This window comes from Mytilus trossulus, chromosome 3 (genome assembly GCF_036588685.1).
Source record: "Mytilus trossulus isolate FHL-02 chromosome 3, PNRI_Mtr1.1.1.hap1, whole genome shotgun sequence".
In the NCBI taxonomy this organism is placed as follows: domain Eukaryota; kingdom Metazoa; phylum Mollusca; class Bivalvia; order Mytilida; family Mytilidae; genus Mytilus; species Mytilus trossulus.
Window position 1 is genome coordinate 71,362,956 of NC_086375.1, and position 20,306 is coordinate 71,383,261.

The 20,306-nt window shown below is 31.7% G+C and overlaps 1 protein-coding gene across 3 annotated transcripts; it reads right to left on the minus strand.

Annotated features, from left to right (window-relative positions):
• Positions 1-270: 270 nt before the first annotated feature.
• Positions 271-20,055, minus strand: LOC134712294 (succinate--CoA ligase [ADP-forming] subunit beta, mitochondrial-like). 3 transcript variants are annotated; one of them, XM_063573701.1, is made up of 11 exons: positions 19,957-20,055; positions 16,606-16,765; positions 15,787-15,898; positions 14,791-14,950; positions 13,089-13,259; positions 8,731-8,830; positions 7,741-7,755; positions 4,485-4,789; positions 3,882-4,002; positions 3,084-3,172; positions 271-1,712 (listed from the first exon to the last, which is right to left on the minus strand). In XM_063573701.1, exons 1-11 carry the CDS (start codon positions 20,023-20,025, stop codon positions 1,638-1,640), a joined length of 1,377 nt encoding a protein of 458 aa, XP_063429771.1. In that variant the 5' UTR covers positions 20,026-20,055; the 3' UTR covers positions 271-1,637. The 3 variants fall into 3 exon arrangements, with proteins under 3 accessions (XP_063429771.1, XP_063429770.1, XP_063429772.1); XM_063573700.1 differs by lacking the exon at positions 7,741-7,755 and adding an exon at positions 7,901-7,933; XM_063573702.1 differs by lacking the exon at positions 7,741-7,755.
• Positions 20,056-20,306: the final 251 nt, after the last annotated feature.

Consider the following 20,306-nt stretch of genomic DNA (forward strand, 5'->3'; position numbering starts at 1 on the left):
TTATTTCAAAACATACTACTGTGAAATATATATCTTGGATAAGATATTTATACAGTAAGTGTATTCCATAGTTATTTACTCACTGGCAGAAATACTCATGGGAATCACTTGTGCTATAAAATAATTTAGCATTTAATGTTCTTAATAATTAAAACCACTTTATAAAGAAATCAACCAGCCTTCATTCAAATTGGGTTATGATGCAGAAGCTGGCATTTTACATCTCTCCATACCATTATTGAGGCATTTAAAAAAAGTAATAACTAAAGATACAATTCTATTTTTTTTTTATTTCTGATGAATTGGCAGGACTGAGATAATCCTCAACATATACCTTCTCCTTTATACATGCAAATCTATCACACTATGGTTTACCAATCAGTTTGTATGAAGATAAACCAAGTCCAGTTTATTACTGAAATAAAACTGAAAAAAAGTGTTTTTGAACTGAGACTATACAGTAAAACCTGTATAAAAAATAACAAATACAGCTGTAAAAACTATAAATAGACTGCAGTAGGTAGAGTATAAAAGTTAAATAATGCTGATAAAGATTTACATATAAAGAAACAGGCAAAAGCAGTATCTTTTAAAATATTTCTTATTATGCTTTAGTAAATTGTAAGTGAAACAAACCAAAAGTGTAAGAAATAACTTAACCCTGTCATATGTATACTTCATCAACAATAACCAAAACACTCTTGTTGGCTTGTCAGAGAAATTTGAAAATCCATGTATCCAGCATGGACAATTCATAATGAAAATTAACTTATGTAACACATGGACAATGGAGAAATATGTTTACTGTTTCCAGAAGCTACACATCAACATGAAGTGTATAATTAATTATGATCTGTTTAAATAAGGACAGATTATTTATAATTTGACAAAGATGGATGTATTAGTCTTTGTAATAAGTCTTTTTGCTTAGAGATGTAAAACAGTAGAATACCTAGATGCTGTATGGGGTAGTATTTTAATTCAATTTTTCTTATCAAACAAAAACAGAAGAAAATCCAACTAAATATACCTATTCACCATGTTCAATATATTTAATTTGATTTATTAGGATTTCATTCATTTCTAAATTATTTTTTTTAAAATTTAAATTCATTCTATAAATACTTAATTTGATTAGGATTTCATTCAAATCATATTACTTTATTTGTTTATTCAAATTCAGAAGTCAAATTAATAATGTGAAATATACACAGAGAAATTAAATACACACTTTTTGTAGAAACTAAAAATCATCTAAATTAGAAATATACAAAAATATTTTTATCTTCACAGTGACAAAGAGAAAAAGAAACCAAAACAATACACCTTAGTACAATTTTATCTTAACACCACACTTATATGCAAATACTAATCAACAGGTGGGAGGCATGCTTCACCAAACAAATAAATAAATAATAGAGGTATTCAATGGAGAAAATACATCAGAAGCCAATGGTACAGTTTTTTCTCTTGCTAAATCAATCAGTCTTCATGTATCTGTTGTGTTTGAATGATAATTTTGAAAATGAAACCAGCTGTGAGTATGTTAGACAGGCATCTTCTGTTACCATCAGAGACTGAACAATGGACTGTCAAATTTATTTTATAAATATTTAAAACCTAATAACAAAAACAATCTATAATGGCAGTTCAAATTTGACATTCACATCAACTTCTTTAGCAAGTCCTACAATTGTAGACAATTTCACAGACTGAAAATAGAAAACAATATTATATTATTATAAACATCTGTATTATTTTTACAAGACGAAACAATATTCAAAGATTTTCTTCCATTCAATGGTTTAAACATTAGTGTAAAAGTGAGTTGATTATCTGTAGGGTAAAACAGTAAAAGTGACACCACCAGAATTCAAACTTGATCTGTGTTTTTGGGTAATAAGCTTTGTGTATAAGTTTCATAATATTCAATTGAGACAAACAAATGTGAGGGAACAGAAACCAGAAATTCCAGCATTTTTCCATTTATAAAGGGGCATAACTCTAGACCTAAAGTGACACCAACAAAAATTCAAACTTCATCTTGTGTTTTAGTGTAAAAGTGAGTTGAATATCTATAGGGTAAAACAGTAAAAGTGACACCACCAGCATTCAAATTTGATCTGTGTTTTTGGGTAATTAGCTTTGTGTATAAGTTTCATAATATTCAATTGAGACAAACAAATGAGAGGGAACAGAAACCAGAAATTCCAGCATTTTTTCCATTTATAAAGGGGCATAACTCTAGACCTAAAGTGACACCAACAAAAATTCAAACTTCATCTTGTGTTTTGGGGTGAAAAGCATTGTGTATAAGTTTCATATTATAAGGTTGAAGCAAAATAAAGTTAGAGACAATTGTTCTAAAGGCATACTTGAGTAAGTTCATAAAATAATTTTAAACTCAAGTGAACAGACAATGGCACACCATTATACTTGGTGCTCACAGGCATATAAAAATGCACAATGGAGTTGACACCATATCTCCTGTATCCATGTTAACATTAAAACCTACTAAACTACAACAAGCAAAGGAGTATATTAAACCTTTTAAAATGTGGAAATTTAAATCAAAGATGACAGCAACATGCACCTAACAAATAACACAATGACACAACCACTTGTTTGACTTGATTTAACAAAATGAGCACAAAAACAATTTTGTTCCTTGTTCTTGTTTATCACTGTCAGGTTAACATTCAGCATAAGAACATGTGTGCTTTTAAAACAAAGGGTAGTGACAAAATTATGTCAGTTAACCGATAGTTAACATCTATCAATGTACAAGAAGCTGTCAGTTTAATTCGGATTTCAAATATTTTGGCCACGAGCATCACTGAAGAGACATGTATTGTCGAAATGCGCATCTGGTGCAAGAAAATTGGTACCGTTAATTTTATTAATGTGTTGTGACAAAAAATATTCCCAATGATTCCTTCACTGTAATACCTTGATTGGCATGAACAAATTCAGTTACAAAGTCTAAAGAAATTGAAAATGGGATAAAAATGTCCAGCTGCCTCAAATTATTTTTTGAAGCACTAATTTTGATACATTTTTAATTCACAATCATATATATTTACCATTTTGGCTGCTTCATCTAAGTTATCACAAGCAATTATTTTCAGATCACTAGCACCCATCAATGCCTTTGCATCTTCTACTTTTGTTCCTATAAAAAATGATGAAAGTACATGTATTGGATCACTGTCACATATTAATGTCTTTGGATCTATTGCATCCATAGATCTCAATAAAGCCATAGCATCTTTCTTATATGCTCCTGTAAAATGGGATGGAATTAAATAACTTCATCTCCACCATTGATATACAAATATACCCTCTCACCTTCTATAAAGGTGATATATTGTCTTAGTTTTCATCTAAATATTTCTCTTTCAAAATCAAGATACTATATATAGAGTAATGGAAGAAGTCCTTAAATATGAAAACTTGCTCCTTTTTATAAACATTATTTTATATATTGGCTTACCATATATAATATAAAAATAAGAAGTTGTGGTACGATTGCTAATGAGACAAATATCCATTTAAGTTCAAATGAAGTGGATGTAAGCAATTATAGGCAACTTTCAGGCCTTTAACAATGAGAAAACCCCATACTGTATGGTCAGCTTACGGTCCTGGCATTAAAATATAAAACAATAAAATTGAGAAAACTTACAGCTCATTGATAACAAGGCAGTTAACAAAAAACAAATATGAAAAACATGAACCAACGACAACCACTGAACTACTGGATCCTAGTTTGGGGCAGACACATAAAAGAATGTGGTGGGGTTAAACATGTTTTTGGCTATAAAAAAAGCAATGTTAAACTGTATTAGAAAGGTAATATAACCTAATCCTTGAGTTATTACCTTGTAATCTAACTACAATGGGTATTTTAAGATGTAATTCTGATGCAGCTGCTACAATCCCCTGGGCAATCACATCACATCTCATGATTCCACCAAATATGTTTACCATTATAGCGTGTACCTGTAATAGAGAACGTTATTATAGTGACAAATAAAGTTTTGATTATGAATGAAATTCTAACAGAAAACAACTGACATCCTAGAGCAGACAGTGCTGCCATGATATCACAGAAACAAGAGTTCGAAACCCACTGAGGAAACAACAAAAATGTCCTAAAAATATGCCATTTTGATATTCATTTTTTCCTCTATTACAATTGTTTGTGTATACAATTTGTAGATCTTATCTGTTTTCTTTTATCTATAATAGTTAAGAGGTAATATACAATTACCTTTTGGGATTTTAAAGGCAACAACTCACATGAGGTCAATTGATATTTTTTTGGGAAAATGGAACATGAGTATTTATACAATAATTTTGGTTATGTGACTATTTAGTTGATAGTAATTGGTCAATCACACCAAATCTGTATTTTTTTTAGACACATTACTATATAGGTATCCGACATGAACAACAGAAAACCTTTTTGATTTTGTTCTTACTTTTGGATCTGATGTAATTAACCTAAAAGCTTCCATCACTTGATTTGAGGTGGCGCCACCACCAACATCTAAAAAGTTGGCTGGACTACCTCCATGTAATTTGATAATGTCCATTGTAGCCATGGCTAAGCCTGCGCCATTGACAAGGCATCCAATATTTCCATCTAAACCTATATAATTTAAATTATGTCCAGCTGCTATGTGTTCTCTCTTATCTTCCTGGGACCAGTCTTGTAAAGCAAAAATGTCTTTTTGTCTGTATTCTGCATTGCTGTCAAAATTAAGCTTACAGTCCATACAGTAAACTGAAATTGAGAAAAGCCACAATTAAATACATTGTTGTACATATATTTAAACAAAAATGTTTTACTATGTTTTAGCTTTGCTTGATGTTTAACCCTTAGTGGTTTGCAGTCTTTTCATTCTCTCATGACTGATGGCATTGTTTAGGGATTATTTTCTTTGCCCCCTATAAAAAATAAACTCTTGTATCTGGCTACTTTAAGTATAGTAAAGATTATTGATAGAATTAGTAAAACACATCACACATTTGTCCTTTTTTTGCACACAAGTTTTAAATATTGAATAAGTGCTAATTTCTAATCCAATTGAAATTAATTGAAGTACTGGTAACTCTTACTACCTATCATGAAAACTAAAACATGCAGAATTACATGAATTTTGTTTACAAATATAATTTTTCTTTTAATATGAATGACATGACTGACTTCTCTTGTCAGGTTTAAATTTTCTGTGTTGTAGAGTTAGACCTTGCAAAATTCATCAAATCTATCTGTTTTCAGTCCCATTGTAGGATATGGTGTGCATTACTTAACTCGCAGATTTCCAATGTATGTTTAATTTTTTCTATGAAACTTAGAAGTAATGAAAAGGGCATTGAGTACAGCAGTTTTAAAGAGAGATAACATTGATTCTAAACTATACACATTTTTGAAGGCATCATGATCTAAAATTTGCAGAAAATAAATAATAATCCTAAAATATGATTTTGGATAATTTTGAAGGCAGTTGCAAGGATAAGGGGACATGCTGTTTATGAAAGCAGGTGCATTATATTACCATGACCACAGGGCATACAGCTAGCAGTAAATTAAGACTTTGATCAATAAATCTTATAATCACCCTACTGCTAACTAAGTAACAGGGATTTGTAAAATGGTGAGCAACAGGAAATCATAATACATACTGCAAAAATTTGGAGCCAAAAAGAGGAAAGAGCTCTTAGGCATTTAAAGTAAGATATTTTGCTTTTAGCGAAAAAGTAAGCAAAGTAATTTTGACTTTTCTCTTATGCAAATGATTATAACCTGCTTTGATAATATTAAAGCAAATTACAATGCGACCAATTTACTGCTTTCTTTCACCAATTATTCTATTATTTTGTAAATTATAATTTCATTGCATTCATCCAACAACTTGCTACTTAACTTGATGGTATATATATATACCCTAGAAGTTCAAAACACTTAACAAAACTAGAGGCTTAAACAGGCTTGTATTGCTCATTAAGCATTTCTGAACAAAATTGATTCAATGTAACAAAAATCTTTGGTTTAAATTTTAAAAATCTTGTCTTGTTTTTGTCTATCTGCTATAGTTTTTAAGCTGTTTCATGGGACAGAATCGTATACCCCTAAATCAATGCAAACTTTAGTTGCAGTTGTCATGGTTGTTTTAGAGAGTAAAAGTTTTGTAGATATAGTCTAGATAGGAAGCATAAATGGGTTGTTAAACTTTATGGGAGGAGTCAGATGGTTAATGTGGTCTGTTGTGATGTCCAGCATTTTTGGTAATTGTAGTATCAGTTGTATGTATTATCTATTAAATATCACAACTTAACAGTTGTATACTGACAAAGCAAATAAGGTACAATAATAAAAAAAAAAAAGATATATATATACATATATATATCAATGTGGGTCTTTATATTCCACATATAAATCACCAACATACCTACCAGACAAAGTAATGTCCTGACAACTCATATAAGTCATAACCGGAACTAATAAATTTCTCAGATCCATACAATAGTTGTCCCATTAATAAGTTTTTAAAGCATTAAAATAACTATGTATGCTACTAAGAGCCTGCATCAATCACCTGGTATCATCACATATTTAAAAAAAAAAAGCAAAGGACACCCTTATGAATATCTTTGTTTTCAATAAACCATGTCATTTTAATAAAGAAAAAAAACCATTGTAAACAGATGCCAAGTGAAGATTTTATTTAGCCCTTTTGGATCAGCTACAACTAGCATTTCTAAACTCATGAAAGCAAAAACATCTCAGTCTTATATTTTAGTTTTAATATTTATGTTGCACTTCCTTGTAAACTATTAAGGCTGATAACAACATGTCTCCCTGCAATGCTGCATAAAATGTTGTTTGAACTAAATAAAGGATTGGCAACAGGAAAAACAATAGATCACTGACCAAGCAAGGCAATGTAAGGGATCCTTTGTATGCAAAAACAGTTACTTCAATATGGTAATTTAAGGCAATAGAAGACTTTGGTTCAACAATATATTCACACAAGAGTGCACAAAATAAAATGTAATGCATGCTTGACTGATAAGAATTGAATTCTATTTAGAGGTCCTTCTAGGCAGAAAAAAAATAATGTAATTATGAGCAGTCACTGAACCATTCCACTGTAATCAGGTCAAGAAGAACAGACCTATGCAGGAATAAAACTTCAAAACAAAGGCATCTATATACATGATGTAAAGTATCCATGTCTTATTCTTTCTGGAATATTCAGCTTTGTGCAAAAAGCTTTTTTAAGGCCTATGTCCTATTGGCATCTTCATGTTTTGCATTTCTGCAACATTCATGGCAGACATACAATTAAATTGGAAGATGATAAGGACACAGCATGACTTTAGAGAATCATGCTGCCATCAAAAACCTACACAAGATCTTTTCTGATTATAATAATGGAACACATTGATTAAATTTAACCAAATCAAAGCCTCTTGATTTCAACTGATATTAAAGATAAAATTGAGAATGGAAATAGGGAATGTGTCAAAGAGACAACAACCAAACCAAAGAGCAGACCTTTTTTTTCTAATTTAAAAGAGAAAAAAAACCACTTATAAACTATTCAAAGTTTGACATAATCTATTTATAATAATGGTTTGATATTTTTTAAAACTCAAGATGCTTATGCTTTCAATGCATGCTTTCCAGGCCCTGAGCATTTTTTTTATGAACCTGCTTTTAGTACTCACCCTTATATGGAATATCTGAAAAGATAACTAGCTAACTGAGCTAGTTTCTAGGTTTCAAGTCTATTTTTTTTAATTTCAGAATGCATCAGATGTAATAGATATAGTAAAATTATAATTTCAGTTAGATCCAGCTGGTTAGATCATGCACTTTAATACAAACCACTAAGTCGTTGTGGAATATAGCTGATTAAATCTAGCCAATATGACATGGAACATCAACACAACAATATATTTATAAGGGAATACAAAAAAAATCCAACTCTTATTCATGATTTTCCTAAGAAATCATATCTGAATTACAAATATATTTTAATTTTTCCCATTTATATATATTTAGTCTGTGTTTATTTTCTGCAAAATGGATTTATCTTTAAATTTAACGTGCAAATCAGGATTTTATTTTTATGTTATATCATTAATGTATATTATTGTTTTTCGGATCCTTATTCTTTAGAATTAATATTGTGTGCCTGAACTATGTTTGCCTATAGCCTAATTTACTGTGGTCCTATAATATTTCTACAGATTCCTGTTTATTTTCATATAAATAAATCAATTCGTTCTTCTTTGCTGTGTTTAAAATAGCAATTCTTTGTGTTCACTGACCATGTAAACAAATATCCCATTTATTAAAAAATTTCTGCTACTAACAGACTTGTGTATTTGAGACCATAATGACATTAAACTGTGTTGACAAAAAAGAAATGTCATTCAAGTCATTACAATGTGTGTTGTCAATCTAATAACAAGTTTGCTACTTAATGGAATAATGGGTTTGTAAATAACTGATTTAATTTATATTTCAACACCTTTATCCCTTCAAGAAAATATTTGTATTTGTTATGCATGAAAAAACTAAAACACTCACTACAACACATTTTCAATGCAAAAGATAAAATGCATAATTAAGATATATCTATATTTTCTATATTGACAATGCCTGTTTCAATTCACAGCTCACAAGATTTTTAAATATAAACTATTACTTACCTTGACCTGTGGCACCTTCAGTCATAGGATTAATTTCTATCAATGTTGCATCATACTTTAAAAAGACGTCATAGTACATTTTCATCATTATATCAGCTGCCTTATAAATAAAAGAACATTGGCATAGGGTTAATAAAATATAATAACATTTCTATTTTGTATTTTATCAAAATGATGCAGAACAACTTTTAACGGAAAAAAAGTCATGAGTGATAACTGTAAAAGAAACTCTTTTTTTATAAATATCTGACAAGAAATGTAGTTTAATATAAGATCACTGACAACATTTTCAAATAAAATCTGATATACGGTATTATGTAATAACTGGCCAAACGGGTGTCTTTTACTTTGCTGCCACCACCTGTGTTTACAGGTACACAGGGAACCTCAATAGACTAGAATAACTAGTCTAAAACAGAGAATGGTTTAAACACGGGTGTTCTTTATATTACTAGACCAACAGGGTTAAAATACTTCTGACACATTAACTTCACTTTATATTTAACAAGAAATTCAAATTGCGAGAACAATATGGGTAACGAATATTCAAATACGTAATAGTCTGTGTATCTAAACACACTTTCTATCGTGTAGTTTATAGAACAGCATTACACTGTAAAATAGAGGCTGCACCTCTATAAACTGGAATCGCATATAAACTAACACTCAAGTAGTGGAAACTTCCAGGACAGTACCATCAGACTATTCCACAAATGAATATTATCTATCTTACAATCGAATAGTCTCTTGTCTCGGTCTATCAGGAAGATCTATTCTCTCATGAGACAGTGTAATGACAACAACCAGAGACCAGTTGGACAACTATGGCGTATTAAGTGTTTTCAGCAAGGAAAAGTAAGATAATTGTGAGCATAAAGATGTGTTATCAGTAAATTCATGAATTGTTCAGTAAACAATATTACACAGTGTTTATCTTAATTATTTGCTACAGAGTTCAATCAACTATTAAATATGCTATAACATTAACATATAATATATCTATGCCATCTTCTAATAAATTATACATTAAAAATAACCTTAACTTGCTATATGTAATACTATGACTTCAGCCTCCTGGAGTAAGCACAGGAAGACAACTTCAATCGCTGAGATTGAGATTATTTAAAAAGCAGTTTAATTATTCTAGCTTCTTACAATTCCTAACCTAACAAATATTCAGGATTTACAAATATTCTCTCTGAATGCTGGAAAATCTCAGCAAACAGGATACTTAATGAAATGTCCTTATCCAAATGGGAGGGGGAATGGGGAAGGCATGTAACTTTAATCCGTTTCCCTCAAAGAAACAGGTTAGCAAATGAAATCTAGCCTGAATAAATAGACCAGCTATTTATATGTACATGTACAATTATATTAAATCCATTTTTAATTCTGATCTAAGAATACTAAGACTTAAAATGAACAGAAAACGTCCAAAATGTTCTAAACTGCAGTAAAACTGCTTAAACTACATGAAAATCATGATAGAAATTTGATAAACTTCAGCAATCGACAGTATCAACTGACCGAAAATCTGGCAACATCTCGGTAGGTCTGACAAAGTAGGAAGAGCCTCTGACAAACAGGTGCAAGCTTTATATACCCCGATGAAGCTATCGGGGTAACGAACGGTTCCTAACAGGGTAACCAACGGGTCTTAACGGGGGAACAAACAGGTAACGGGGAACTGGCCTGACAAGTACGAAAAGAATCCCCGATAGCTAGAATTAAGTACATAACCAGATGCTCCGCAGGGCGTAGCTTTATACAACCGCAGAGGTTGAACCCTGAACGGTTGGGGCAAGTATGGACACAACATTCAAGCTGGATTCAGCTCTAAATTTGGATTGTGATTAAATAGTTGACACAGCATAGGTTTCTGACACAGAATGAATGTGTTCTAATGAACTTAACATTTTTGTTTTCTCTTAGAGCAATTCACTATGCTGTTGAATATTAATCCTCTCAAAAAAATGTTTGAAGAAATTTTCTTTTTATTAATGAAATTTCAAATGACAAAAATTGAACCCAATTTTTTAATCACATCCCCCTTTCCCTTATTCCAAAACTAATCTCAATTAAAATATTCTAATGGAGTTTGCAACAATAACTACTCATTTAAATACATCATAAAATATTAAGATGTAAAAAAACTGCTTGTTATCACTGAATGGTAAAGATTATTTAAATTTATCAGTTGATAGTAAAAAGTGAATATACATTGTATATTGTATATAACAAAGATTTAAGTTGATTCTGGACTAAGAAAGATAACTCCTATTAAAAAAAAATTCTTGCAATAAGATATTTCTTGCTTACTATTCTGGACAAAGAAAGATAACTCTAATTAAAAAATAAATTTGCTATTTCACAATATAGTGAAATTAGATATTTCTTGCCATTGCACAATACTGTGCAATTGAAAAGACTTGCTATTGCACAATACTTAATATAATAATTTTAGATCCTGATTTGGACTAACTTGAAAACTGGGCCCATAATCAAAAATCTAAGTACATGTTTAGATTCAGCATATCAAAGAGGCCCAAGAATTTAATTTTTGTTAAAATCAAACTTAGTTTAATTTTGGACCCTTTGGACCTTAATGTAGGCCAATTTGAAAACGGGACCAAAAATGAAGAATCTACATACACAGTTAGATTTGGCATATCAAAGAACCCCATTTATTCAATTTTTGATGAAATCAAAGAAAGTTTAATTTTGGACCCAGATTTGGACCAACTTGAAAACTGGGCCAATAATCAAGAATCTAAGTACATTTTTAGATTCAACATATCAAAGAACCCAACCGATTCATTTTTTGTCAAAATCAAACTAAGTTTAATTTTGGACCCTTTGGACCTTAATGTAGACCAATTTGAAAACATGACCAAAAGTTAAGAATCTACATACACAGTTAGATTCGGCATATCAAAGAACCCCAATTATTCAATTTTGATGAAATCAAACAAAGTTTAATTTTGGACCCTTTGGGCCCCTAATTCCTAAACTGTTGGGACCAAACTCCCAAAATCAATACCAACCTTCCTTTTATGGTCATAAACCTTGTGTTTAAATTTCATAGATTTCTATTTACTTATACTAAAGTTATGGTGAGAAAACCAAGAAAAATGCTTATTTGGGTCCCTTTTTGGCCCCTAATTCCTAAACTGTTGGGACCTAAACTCCCAAAATCAATACCAATCTTCCTTTTGTGGTCATAAACATTGTATTTAAATTTCATTGATTTCTATTTACTTTAACTAAAGTTATTGTGCAAAAACCAAGAATAATGCTTATTTGGGCCCTTTTTTGGCCCCTAATTCCTAAACTGTTGAAACCAAAACTCCCAAAATCAATCCCAACCTTACTTTTGTGGTCATAAACCTTGTGTCAAAATTTCATAGATTTCTATTAACTTAAACTAAAGTTATAGTGCGAAAACCAAGAAAATGCTTATTTGGGCCCTTTTTGGCCCCTAATTCCTAAAATGATGGGACCAAAACTCCCAAAATCAATACCAACCTTCCTTTTATGGTCATAAACCTTGTGTTAAAATTTCATAGATTTCTATTCACTTTTACTAAAGTTAGAGTGCGAAAACTGAAAGTATTCGGAAGACTACGACGACGACGCCATTTTTTCAAAATTGCGGTCGTATAAAAACGTAAACAACATGTTTACGGAACATAATAATCATCTTAGTACAATTTACAATCATAATCAACATCGTTTTAATACAATAATCTTGTAGCAATCGATCTACAGTCGCTATAGTATTCATACACTGTTTTACGCTAGTGGTACATAAAGTTCACCTGAAGTTACACACAGGTCACCTCACTTGCATAATCAATACACTACAATCATTGTGCCGGAAATGGTGACTGAAGTGAAAGTGAAAGTTCACTACACAAGTTATCTCGTTTATACAACAATACAAATGGTTTTACACTTGGAAAACGGATTACATAGAACACTGAAAACATAAAGAATTGAATTAAAAAGGTGAGAACCGGTGTCAAACTTAAAAATAGCCAAACATCGAATCGTAGTCGATAACAGGTGCTCAACATGAAAATACACATGTTTTCCAAGGAATTTCGCTTGGCCAAGTCATTACAATTACACCTAAGAAGATATTCTGCTAAACAGTTGCATTAAGAGATAAAATTCTGATTTCTGTTCCTTCTAATGAAAACCAGCTTTTTTGGCATGTATATCACTTGATAAGTATTTAATACAGCAGGCCATTCAAGACGGTCTCTAAATGGTATTAAATTCAAAAACAAATTTGAAAGTTTTTTACTTTAGTCATCTTGATATGAGTAATTGTTGTATAACCTATTAATTTCTACCTGATCAATACATGATGGATCAAATCCCATATGTGCTGCCATTTGCACAGCTTGATTCCTGGACATTCCATTAAAAATATCTATAGGTTCTTTGATAATTGCATGTGGATTTTCTTTGGCAACTTCTTCTATATTCATTCCACCTTGTGAACTTCCTACCAGTACTGGTCCCTAAAATGAAACAATGGTGAAATGTAGATGTTGTTAAATGTAAAAATGTAACAAGAAGAAAAGAGCTGAACTATTCAAAATAGTGAAAATTAAATACATTTCTGTTTCTCAGAGCAGTGACAGTGTACATGGTGTTAGATTGGTCAGAGATGAGAGATGTACTCCTTTCATTGAACCACTTAGAAAATGTTCACCCTCTGGAAATTAAAAATATCAAAGTTATTCTAACAACAAACGTAAAACCCTATTACAAATTTCAACTCACCTCAAACTTAGCATGATTAAATTTGCATAAAAGGTTTTGAAGTGGAATTAAACCGAAGTGTTGAACTTATTTCCTTTAATTACATGTACTTCTATATATATGTGTCTTTTCACCAAGTTACTTTAAAAGTATAAGTCTTGTCATGGACGTATGTTAAAATAATTCCTGGTTCCCTTTGACCAAGATATAATTGATTAATTATAGGTATATAAAGTTGCTTTATGCACTAATGACTATTTTGAGGTGGTCAGTTTTTGTTTGGTTTTTTTTTATGGGTAAGCCAGATTATTAGGAGAAAATCACTGAACATAGGCAGAAAAACTAAATCCAAATTAATTCAGACTGGATTCAATCACAGCTACCATGTCATGTGCCAGGTATAAAAAATCAGGGTAAACAAATGTTCTACACTTTAACAAGTGGGAATAGGAATATATTTGTGCAGATCTTTTGGATTATATTGCTACGGTAACGTTCTTCATGTTTGTAATGTTTCATCATAATCTGTACATGCGTGTTCACCTGTTGAATAGAAGTAACAAGAGACAATTACCACATATTTCAATATTATAGTAAGAACATTTGGTTATCTATCCTTTAGCTACAGTGTAGGGCAGGGGTTATATTCCTTAATGTACATCTGGTAGTAATGTTCTACATCTGTGTAAAGATTCATCAATAGTCTTTTAGAAGAAATTACCTCTACAAGGTTCATAGACAAAAAGATAGATTGAACAATGTTCTGACATGGGGGATTCCTGTATATCATTCACACTCCAAACCAAAACTATTTGTGGGGTTATATCTTGAATGGGCAAAACTTCAGTACCTTAAAAAAAAAGTGTATTCAATATCTTAGAGCTTTTTGGAAAACATTTCTTAAATAGCATAACTGCTCAAGTTAGAATATATGTGGATGTCAAGGTTGCATTTACTAGTACTTTACCTATAAATCATGTGTAGCAAATACATTCCAGACATGAGATCAATAAAGTGTTACACTTAAATCAAAACCAAATTCCATATTCAATTTGGGCAAAATGAAAACTTTTAAGGTTAAATTGAATACCCTATCATGCCTATTCCATCTCAACTTGCTCTACTAGTTTAATCTTAATCCTGGACAAAGAAAAGTCTTTAGACAGGCTCTCACAAAAGAATCCAGAACACAGAAAAGTCTTGAGACAGGCTCTCACAAAACAATAACTGGTACAGTTTGATATCAAGTTTTACAACATCCACCTAAAATATATACATGTATCTTACAGCAAAAGAACGTTCCATAGCAATAGCAAAGTAGAATTCTCTCCTGGAGTACAGTCTCTCGGACAACATCACTGTATTACAGGGTCTGCCAAGTGGTGCTTGTTTTGTAATCAGATCATAACCTAACATTTGCTCAGCAGTCTTCTTAGCTTCTTCTGGCCTATATCAAATGGGACATTTTTTTTTTACTAATATTTCTTGTACACAAAAAAGATAAATGAATATGTATCAGAGGACAAAAATGCAACAGCTCAAGCTTGCTTAATAATTTTTTTATATGAAAATACTTTTTGAGAGTATTTTGTGTCATTGTAAGCTTTTGTAGAGTTCTATTGGTCTAGTATTTTTGTGCCGTGTGTTATTTTTGTTTTTTCAATGTTCTGATTTTATTTTATTCTAGAACACTCAGTTACAGTAAGTGACTAACTGCTCAAATACGTACTCAGTAAAGGACTTTTCATTCTTAAAACTGTGTATGAGTTCTGTATACATTCCAGATTGAAAGATGATTATCATACACATGTAATACATGAACATGTACATGATGTATGAAAATATTACAAAAATGATTTTTTTTAATATTCAATCTTGAAAGTTGTTTTTTTAATTGAAAGAGCAACCATACACTGTATGTCCATTACTGTTATGGTATGTTCATGTGCATTGTTGTTTGAGAGTCTCTGATAAATTTTTAGTTAACTGTTGTTTGATTTTGTAACATTGGAGTGCCTCTTTTAATTTTTTTTTTAGTCACATCTCTATTGTTTCTGGAAATGTGTTGACCTATTTTCATTTTTGGGGAGTATTTTTGTTGTTTGGTAATTGTCTTAGTGACAGATATCATTAAACATTGTTAAATCTCCTTTTATTTATCACAGCATGAAAAATTAAAATCTCTGAATGCATTTGTATACATCCAACTCATATCATCTCATAATAAATATCATTTCTATTATAGGTTATATTGATTAAATAAATTATCTAAATTAAGCTTACGTATAACAGATTTTGACTCCTCCTTTCAGACCACTTGTAAATGAACCCTTCCCTCTCCCACCAGAGAGTACCTGAGCCTTGACCACCACATCTGTTGAACCTGTCTCTGTAGCTAAAAAAAATTTATTAAAACAATGTCAATTCATTATAAAATAGACTAAAACATTTTTACAATTATGACCACAAAAAATATAATTCAATAAAGCTCAATCACATTTAAGGAGCAAGTGAATAGTGATTTTTATGATCTTTATATGATAAACATGATAAATAAGTTGATATTTTTACAATAATGACCACAAAATTCTGGTGTAAACATATATACTTTAAAATATAATAATTCAGTGAAGCCCAATAACAGTAAGGCCACACTTAAAAATATTTATGTTTGCCCAAACCCTACCCAAAGGTTGAGACAGTGGGTAGGTAGGTAGGCATTTTCTTTCTTTTTTTCAAAAAAAGAAATTGAAGCATCAGATGGTTATTAGTCTTCATGCTTATTTGATTAAAAAAAAACTTCTTCAAATCAGGACAATAAAAGAAATTTGAGTAGGCAGCTTTTTTCTAAGTAGGTAGCGTTTGGGCAAACAAACCTATTTTTTATTATGGCCGAAAAGTAAGTGAATAGAGATTTTTATGATTATATACATGTAATGTGGTAAATAAGATAACTTTTCAAGCATCTACTTAATATATTGCATAAATGTATAGCCCAAGGTTATTAACTTCAGATGTAGACATGACTGCTGAGGATATGCTAATTTCCAACTTAATTTTGTTGAGGTTACCTATAAAACAGTGTGATAAACATATTTATACCTAATTCTGCTGTTGACTTTTCTACCTCTTCTATTGTTTCACAAACTCTGTATCTTGGTATTGGTATTCCAGCCTTCTCCAGTAAACCAAAACTCATGTACTCATGAATGGATAAATTTCTCTGTTGAGATTGCTGAGAAGGGATAGAACCAGCAAGAATCTGAAAAACAATAAATAAATATTATCAGTTATTTCGTCCACTAGCCATTTTTTAGAAAAAGAATTCAATTGAAAAAGAACAAGTAGGTCATGTAGGTGCATGATGGTACTTAAAGTCATGAAAGTGAAGATTCTGAGATTATGATAATGGGGTCAAATGTGTGGTGAAGAGTGTAGATATGACAAAGTCCATGTCATGCCAAAGTTAGCCCCAAATATCATTCGAATATAGAAATGAAATTGGACATACCAATGAACATGGTTCCAGCATGTGGAGAGTAAAATTCTGTGAAAGTTTTAAAAAAATGGTATTTTAATAATGCTAACATAAAATTCTTGCTTTTTGTTTAAGTTTACGACAAGTGATGGCAAAAGCTCTTTATTACATTTCTGGTGAAACTCTGGGTGCAACAGTAGAAGTAGTCAAAGATGAATTCTAAATGGATGTATAATTATCAAATGAATCTATTTGTCATACATTCAATGACATTATAATTACATTTATATATATCATGTATATGGAATTTGTTATTATAATGAATATAGTATAAAGCTTTATTTTTAGTTGTTTTAGATGCATGAAATATATTATATTTTAAAATTTTAGTTAATATTTTGCATTTTACCAGAGAATTATTTTCACAATTGTTTTTTTTTTAAACATGTTAACTGTGCATTTACATTTAATTTCTAATCAAGTTTACAAGTTACCATGTTTTAATTTCTTTACAGGAACTGTACAATTACGGTGCAGTCTGGTGTATGCGCACACATAAGACTTTTGACTTCACTTCATTCAACTGATAAAACCTATCATTGGATAATATTGTGTGAATACATTCATAATAAACTTTTATTTCATAAAACTATCAGTTTGTAGGGTTTCACCCTCAAGATTTTGTGTAATGTGTGTCCAAAATTGGGGAAACCCCTGTTCTGAGAGTTTCTCCAATGTCCGTTGATTTCGTGCATGTCTTCCAAAAATAGCTTATCTTGAATAGAAAAAGATTATCTGCTATGAAAGGAACAATGTAGCTAAATTCAAACCAAGCACACTGCAAAGGATGCAGAGCAAAAATTATTTCAATCTGATAAAAATTTGACTGAAGTCAAACATATTTTATCTGATGCTGTAAATTGTTTTAATGGAAATTGACCAAATATTGTAAATCACAGGATTGCAGTTATTATTTCAATCTGGAACTTATCAATTTTACTCTTTTTTATCCCTTCGGAATGCTTAAACAATAACAAGAACAATTTTATTTGCTTTTGGTTGTTGATATAACGATATCAGCCAATGCGCTTTATCACCGGCTGCGCGCACACCGGGGACTCCACTGTATATTCCTTAAATATGTATTCATTAATTGCAATATTTTCTATGTATTTTTTTACTAATAAATGCAATTTAAAAAATATTTTAATTGCCATTCTTTTCACTGCATTCACTAAATCTGCAAACTGCTGATAATTTCTGTGTGTATTTCACTTTTTGGATGTTAATTCCAGATCTGGTGGCTTTTTTTTTATAAAACCAGAACTTGGCAGAAGTCATGGAAGTGGGTTAGTCCAAGATTACTCTGACGTCCAACCGATGGGTCTCTGTAAAAACTGTTAAAATATCGAAAAATAAAGGTTGGCAGGTAGATGGGTAGGTGAAACTTACTTATATGAAAAGATAAATGAAAAATGAAGAGGTTGATGCTCGATTTATATAATTCCAAGGCCCTCAGTCAGCTCCAGAAGCGATGAAGTAGCACATCCATTTTGGGTGGGCAAATATCCACGGGACTAGCTCTGACGTCCCACAGCCCCAGCTTGTCTGGCATAACAGCCGTTGAATGTCAGAGTAATCTCGAATAGGAAGTGGGTATGCTTAAGTCTATGTTGATCAGAGTTTTTAACAACCTTGACTGGCTATACTGCCCTTGCACAATCGGTTCGCGTAAAATACGAATACTCATTTGGATATTGTCCCTGCATGCAATTGGACTAGGAGAAGGATGGAGCACATCAACATGATTTTGGGCAAACAAACCTGGTTTCCAGAATGGAGAATACGCCATCCTAAAGGATTATTCTGAGCTTAAAATACTGTCAGATAGCCAGACTGCTGTAGGCATCTTGACTCTGAACTGGAAATCTTCTAACTACATCGACACAATTACTGATATCATAGAATGCATGGGAACGCTCTTAAGACACGGCATACTAACAACCCTATCTTGGATCCCAGGCCATGCTAATATAGCCGGGAACGAGATAGCGGACCAGTTGGCAAAAGACGCTGCAAAAGAGGCCTCATCACTAAATGATCAGTATAATGTCATAACCATGTCAGATGTAAGATGTGCAGTCAAGATGTCTACAAAACTCAAATGGCAAAGCAGATGGACAATTAGTGAAACTGGAAGACAGCTTTTCAACCTAATTCCTATCGTTGGTAAGGACGCACAACTAGACAAGCCTAACAACCAAATAGGAAGAATATTGTCAGAAATAAGAACGGGCTACAGCAGACTTAACAAATACAGAAACCAAATCGGTCAATCCCTCACGCCATATTGTGAATGCGGAGAAGAAGAAACATCAGAACACTTCCTGCTATACTGCCCAAGATACCAACAAGAAAGAGAGGACATGCGAAGACAAATGGAACTACTTAACATCGATCCAACAAATATACAGTCAATACTAGCACCACCAAAAAGAGAAACCTACGAAGCAACATCGCAAATTGTAGGGGAATATATTACAAAATCAGGGAGATTCCAAGAACTTGCAATCCCTGATTCCCGATCCTGCGCCTAAACAAGTATACCAAAGTACCGCGAGATATTACCTCGAGCAACGGTGTACCATAAGAGGAGGAAGATAGCACACAGAGAACAGTAGTGTCAATTATTGACCTTAGGATCAGGATCAGGAAACGAAACATAAGATTGGTTTTTTATTCTAATTATACATACAATCAAACAAAGGTCCAATATTTTGAATGACATGAATAAGAAGATGCAAGAAATAAGATGTTAAAAGTTCGTGAATAAAATTTTTTGTCAAGGACAGACCTGAGTCAGTGAGTGACATTTGTCCACTAGTTCATTTATCTCTCATAATTATTTCACAAGAAGCTAAGAAACAGTGTAATTGCTGGGTAAATGGACATAAGATATGTTAATTTGTATATACCCTTAGAGAATTGCCTGTATTTAACTTTTGTGCAAGGCGACCTGTCGTCCGCAAAATAACAGACGCCATCTTTTTCAAAACGAAAATAACCGAATCGGAAAAGACATGATTTTCCGGTTTACCCATTCTTTCAGTGAATGACAGGATGAGAATGTGCACCATATTCAGATATTGTCATGATCATAAGATTTAAAGTTTTGAAGCTTTATTTATATAGTCGTAAAAGATATAAACTCTACCAAGGGATTTGTATCTAACTATACAAATCCTTCTGTATCTGTATCTGTAGTGGTACGTGTAGAATCCTTTTAAGGCTTTCAAGGTATACACGGTGACTCTACCAAGCTTTT

Coding starts and splice junctions, on each gene's coding strand:
- LOC134712294 (XM_063573700.1), bottom strand. CDS start 20,025: ATGGCGTCTGTTATTTTGCGGACGACAGGTCGCCTTGCACAAAAGTTA. Junction 15,899..16,605: donor AAAGTCAACAGCAGAATTAG/GTATAAATATGT, acceptor AATTTTTTTTAG/CTACAGAGACAGGTTCAACA. Junction 4,003..4,484: donor TAATTACATCAGATCCAAAA/GTAAGAACAAAA, acceptor TCTCTATTACAG/GTACACGCTATAATGGTAAA.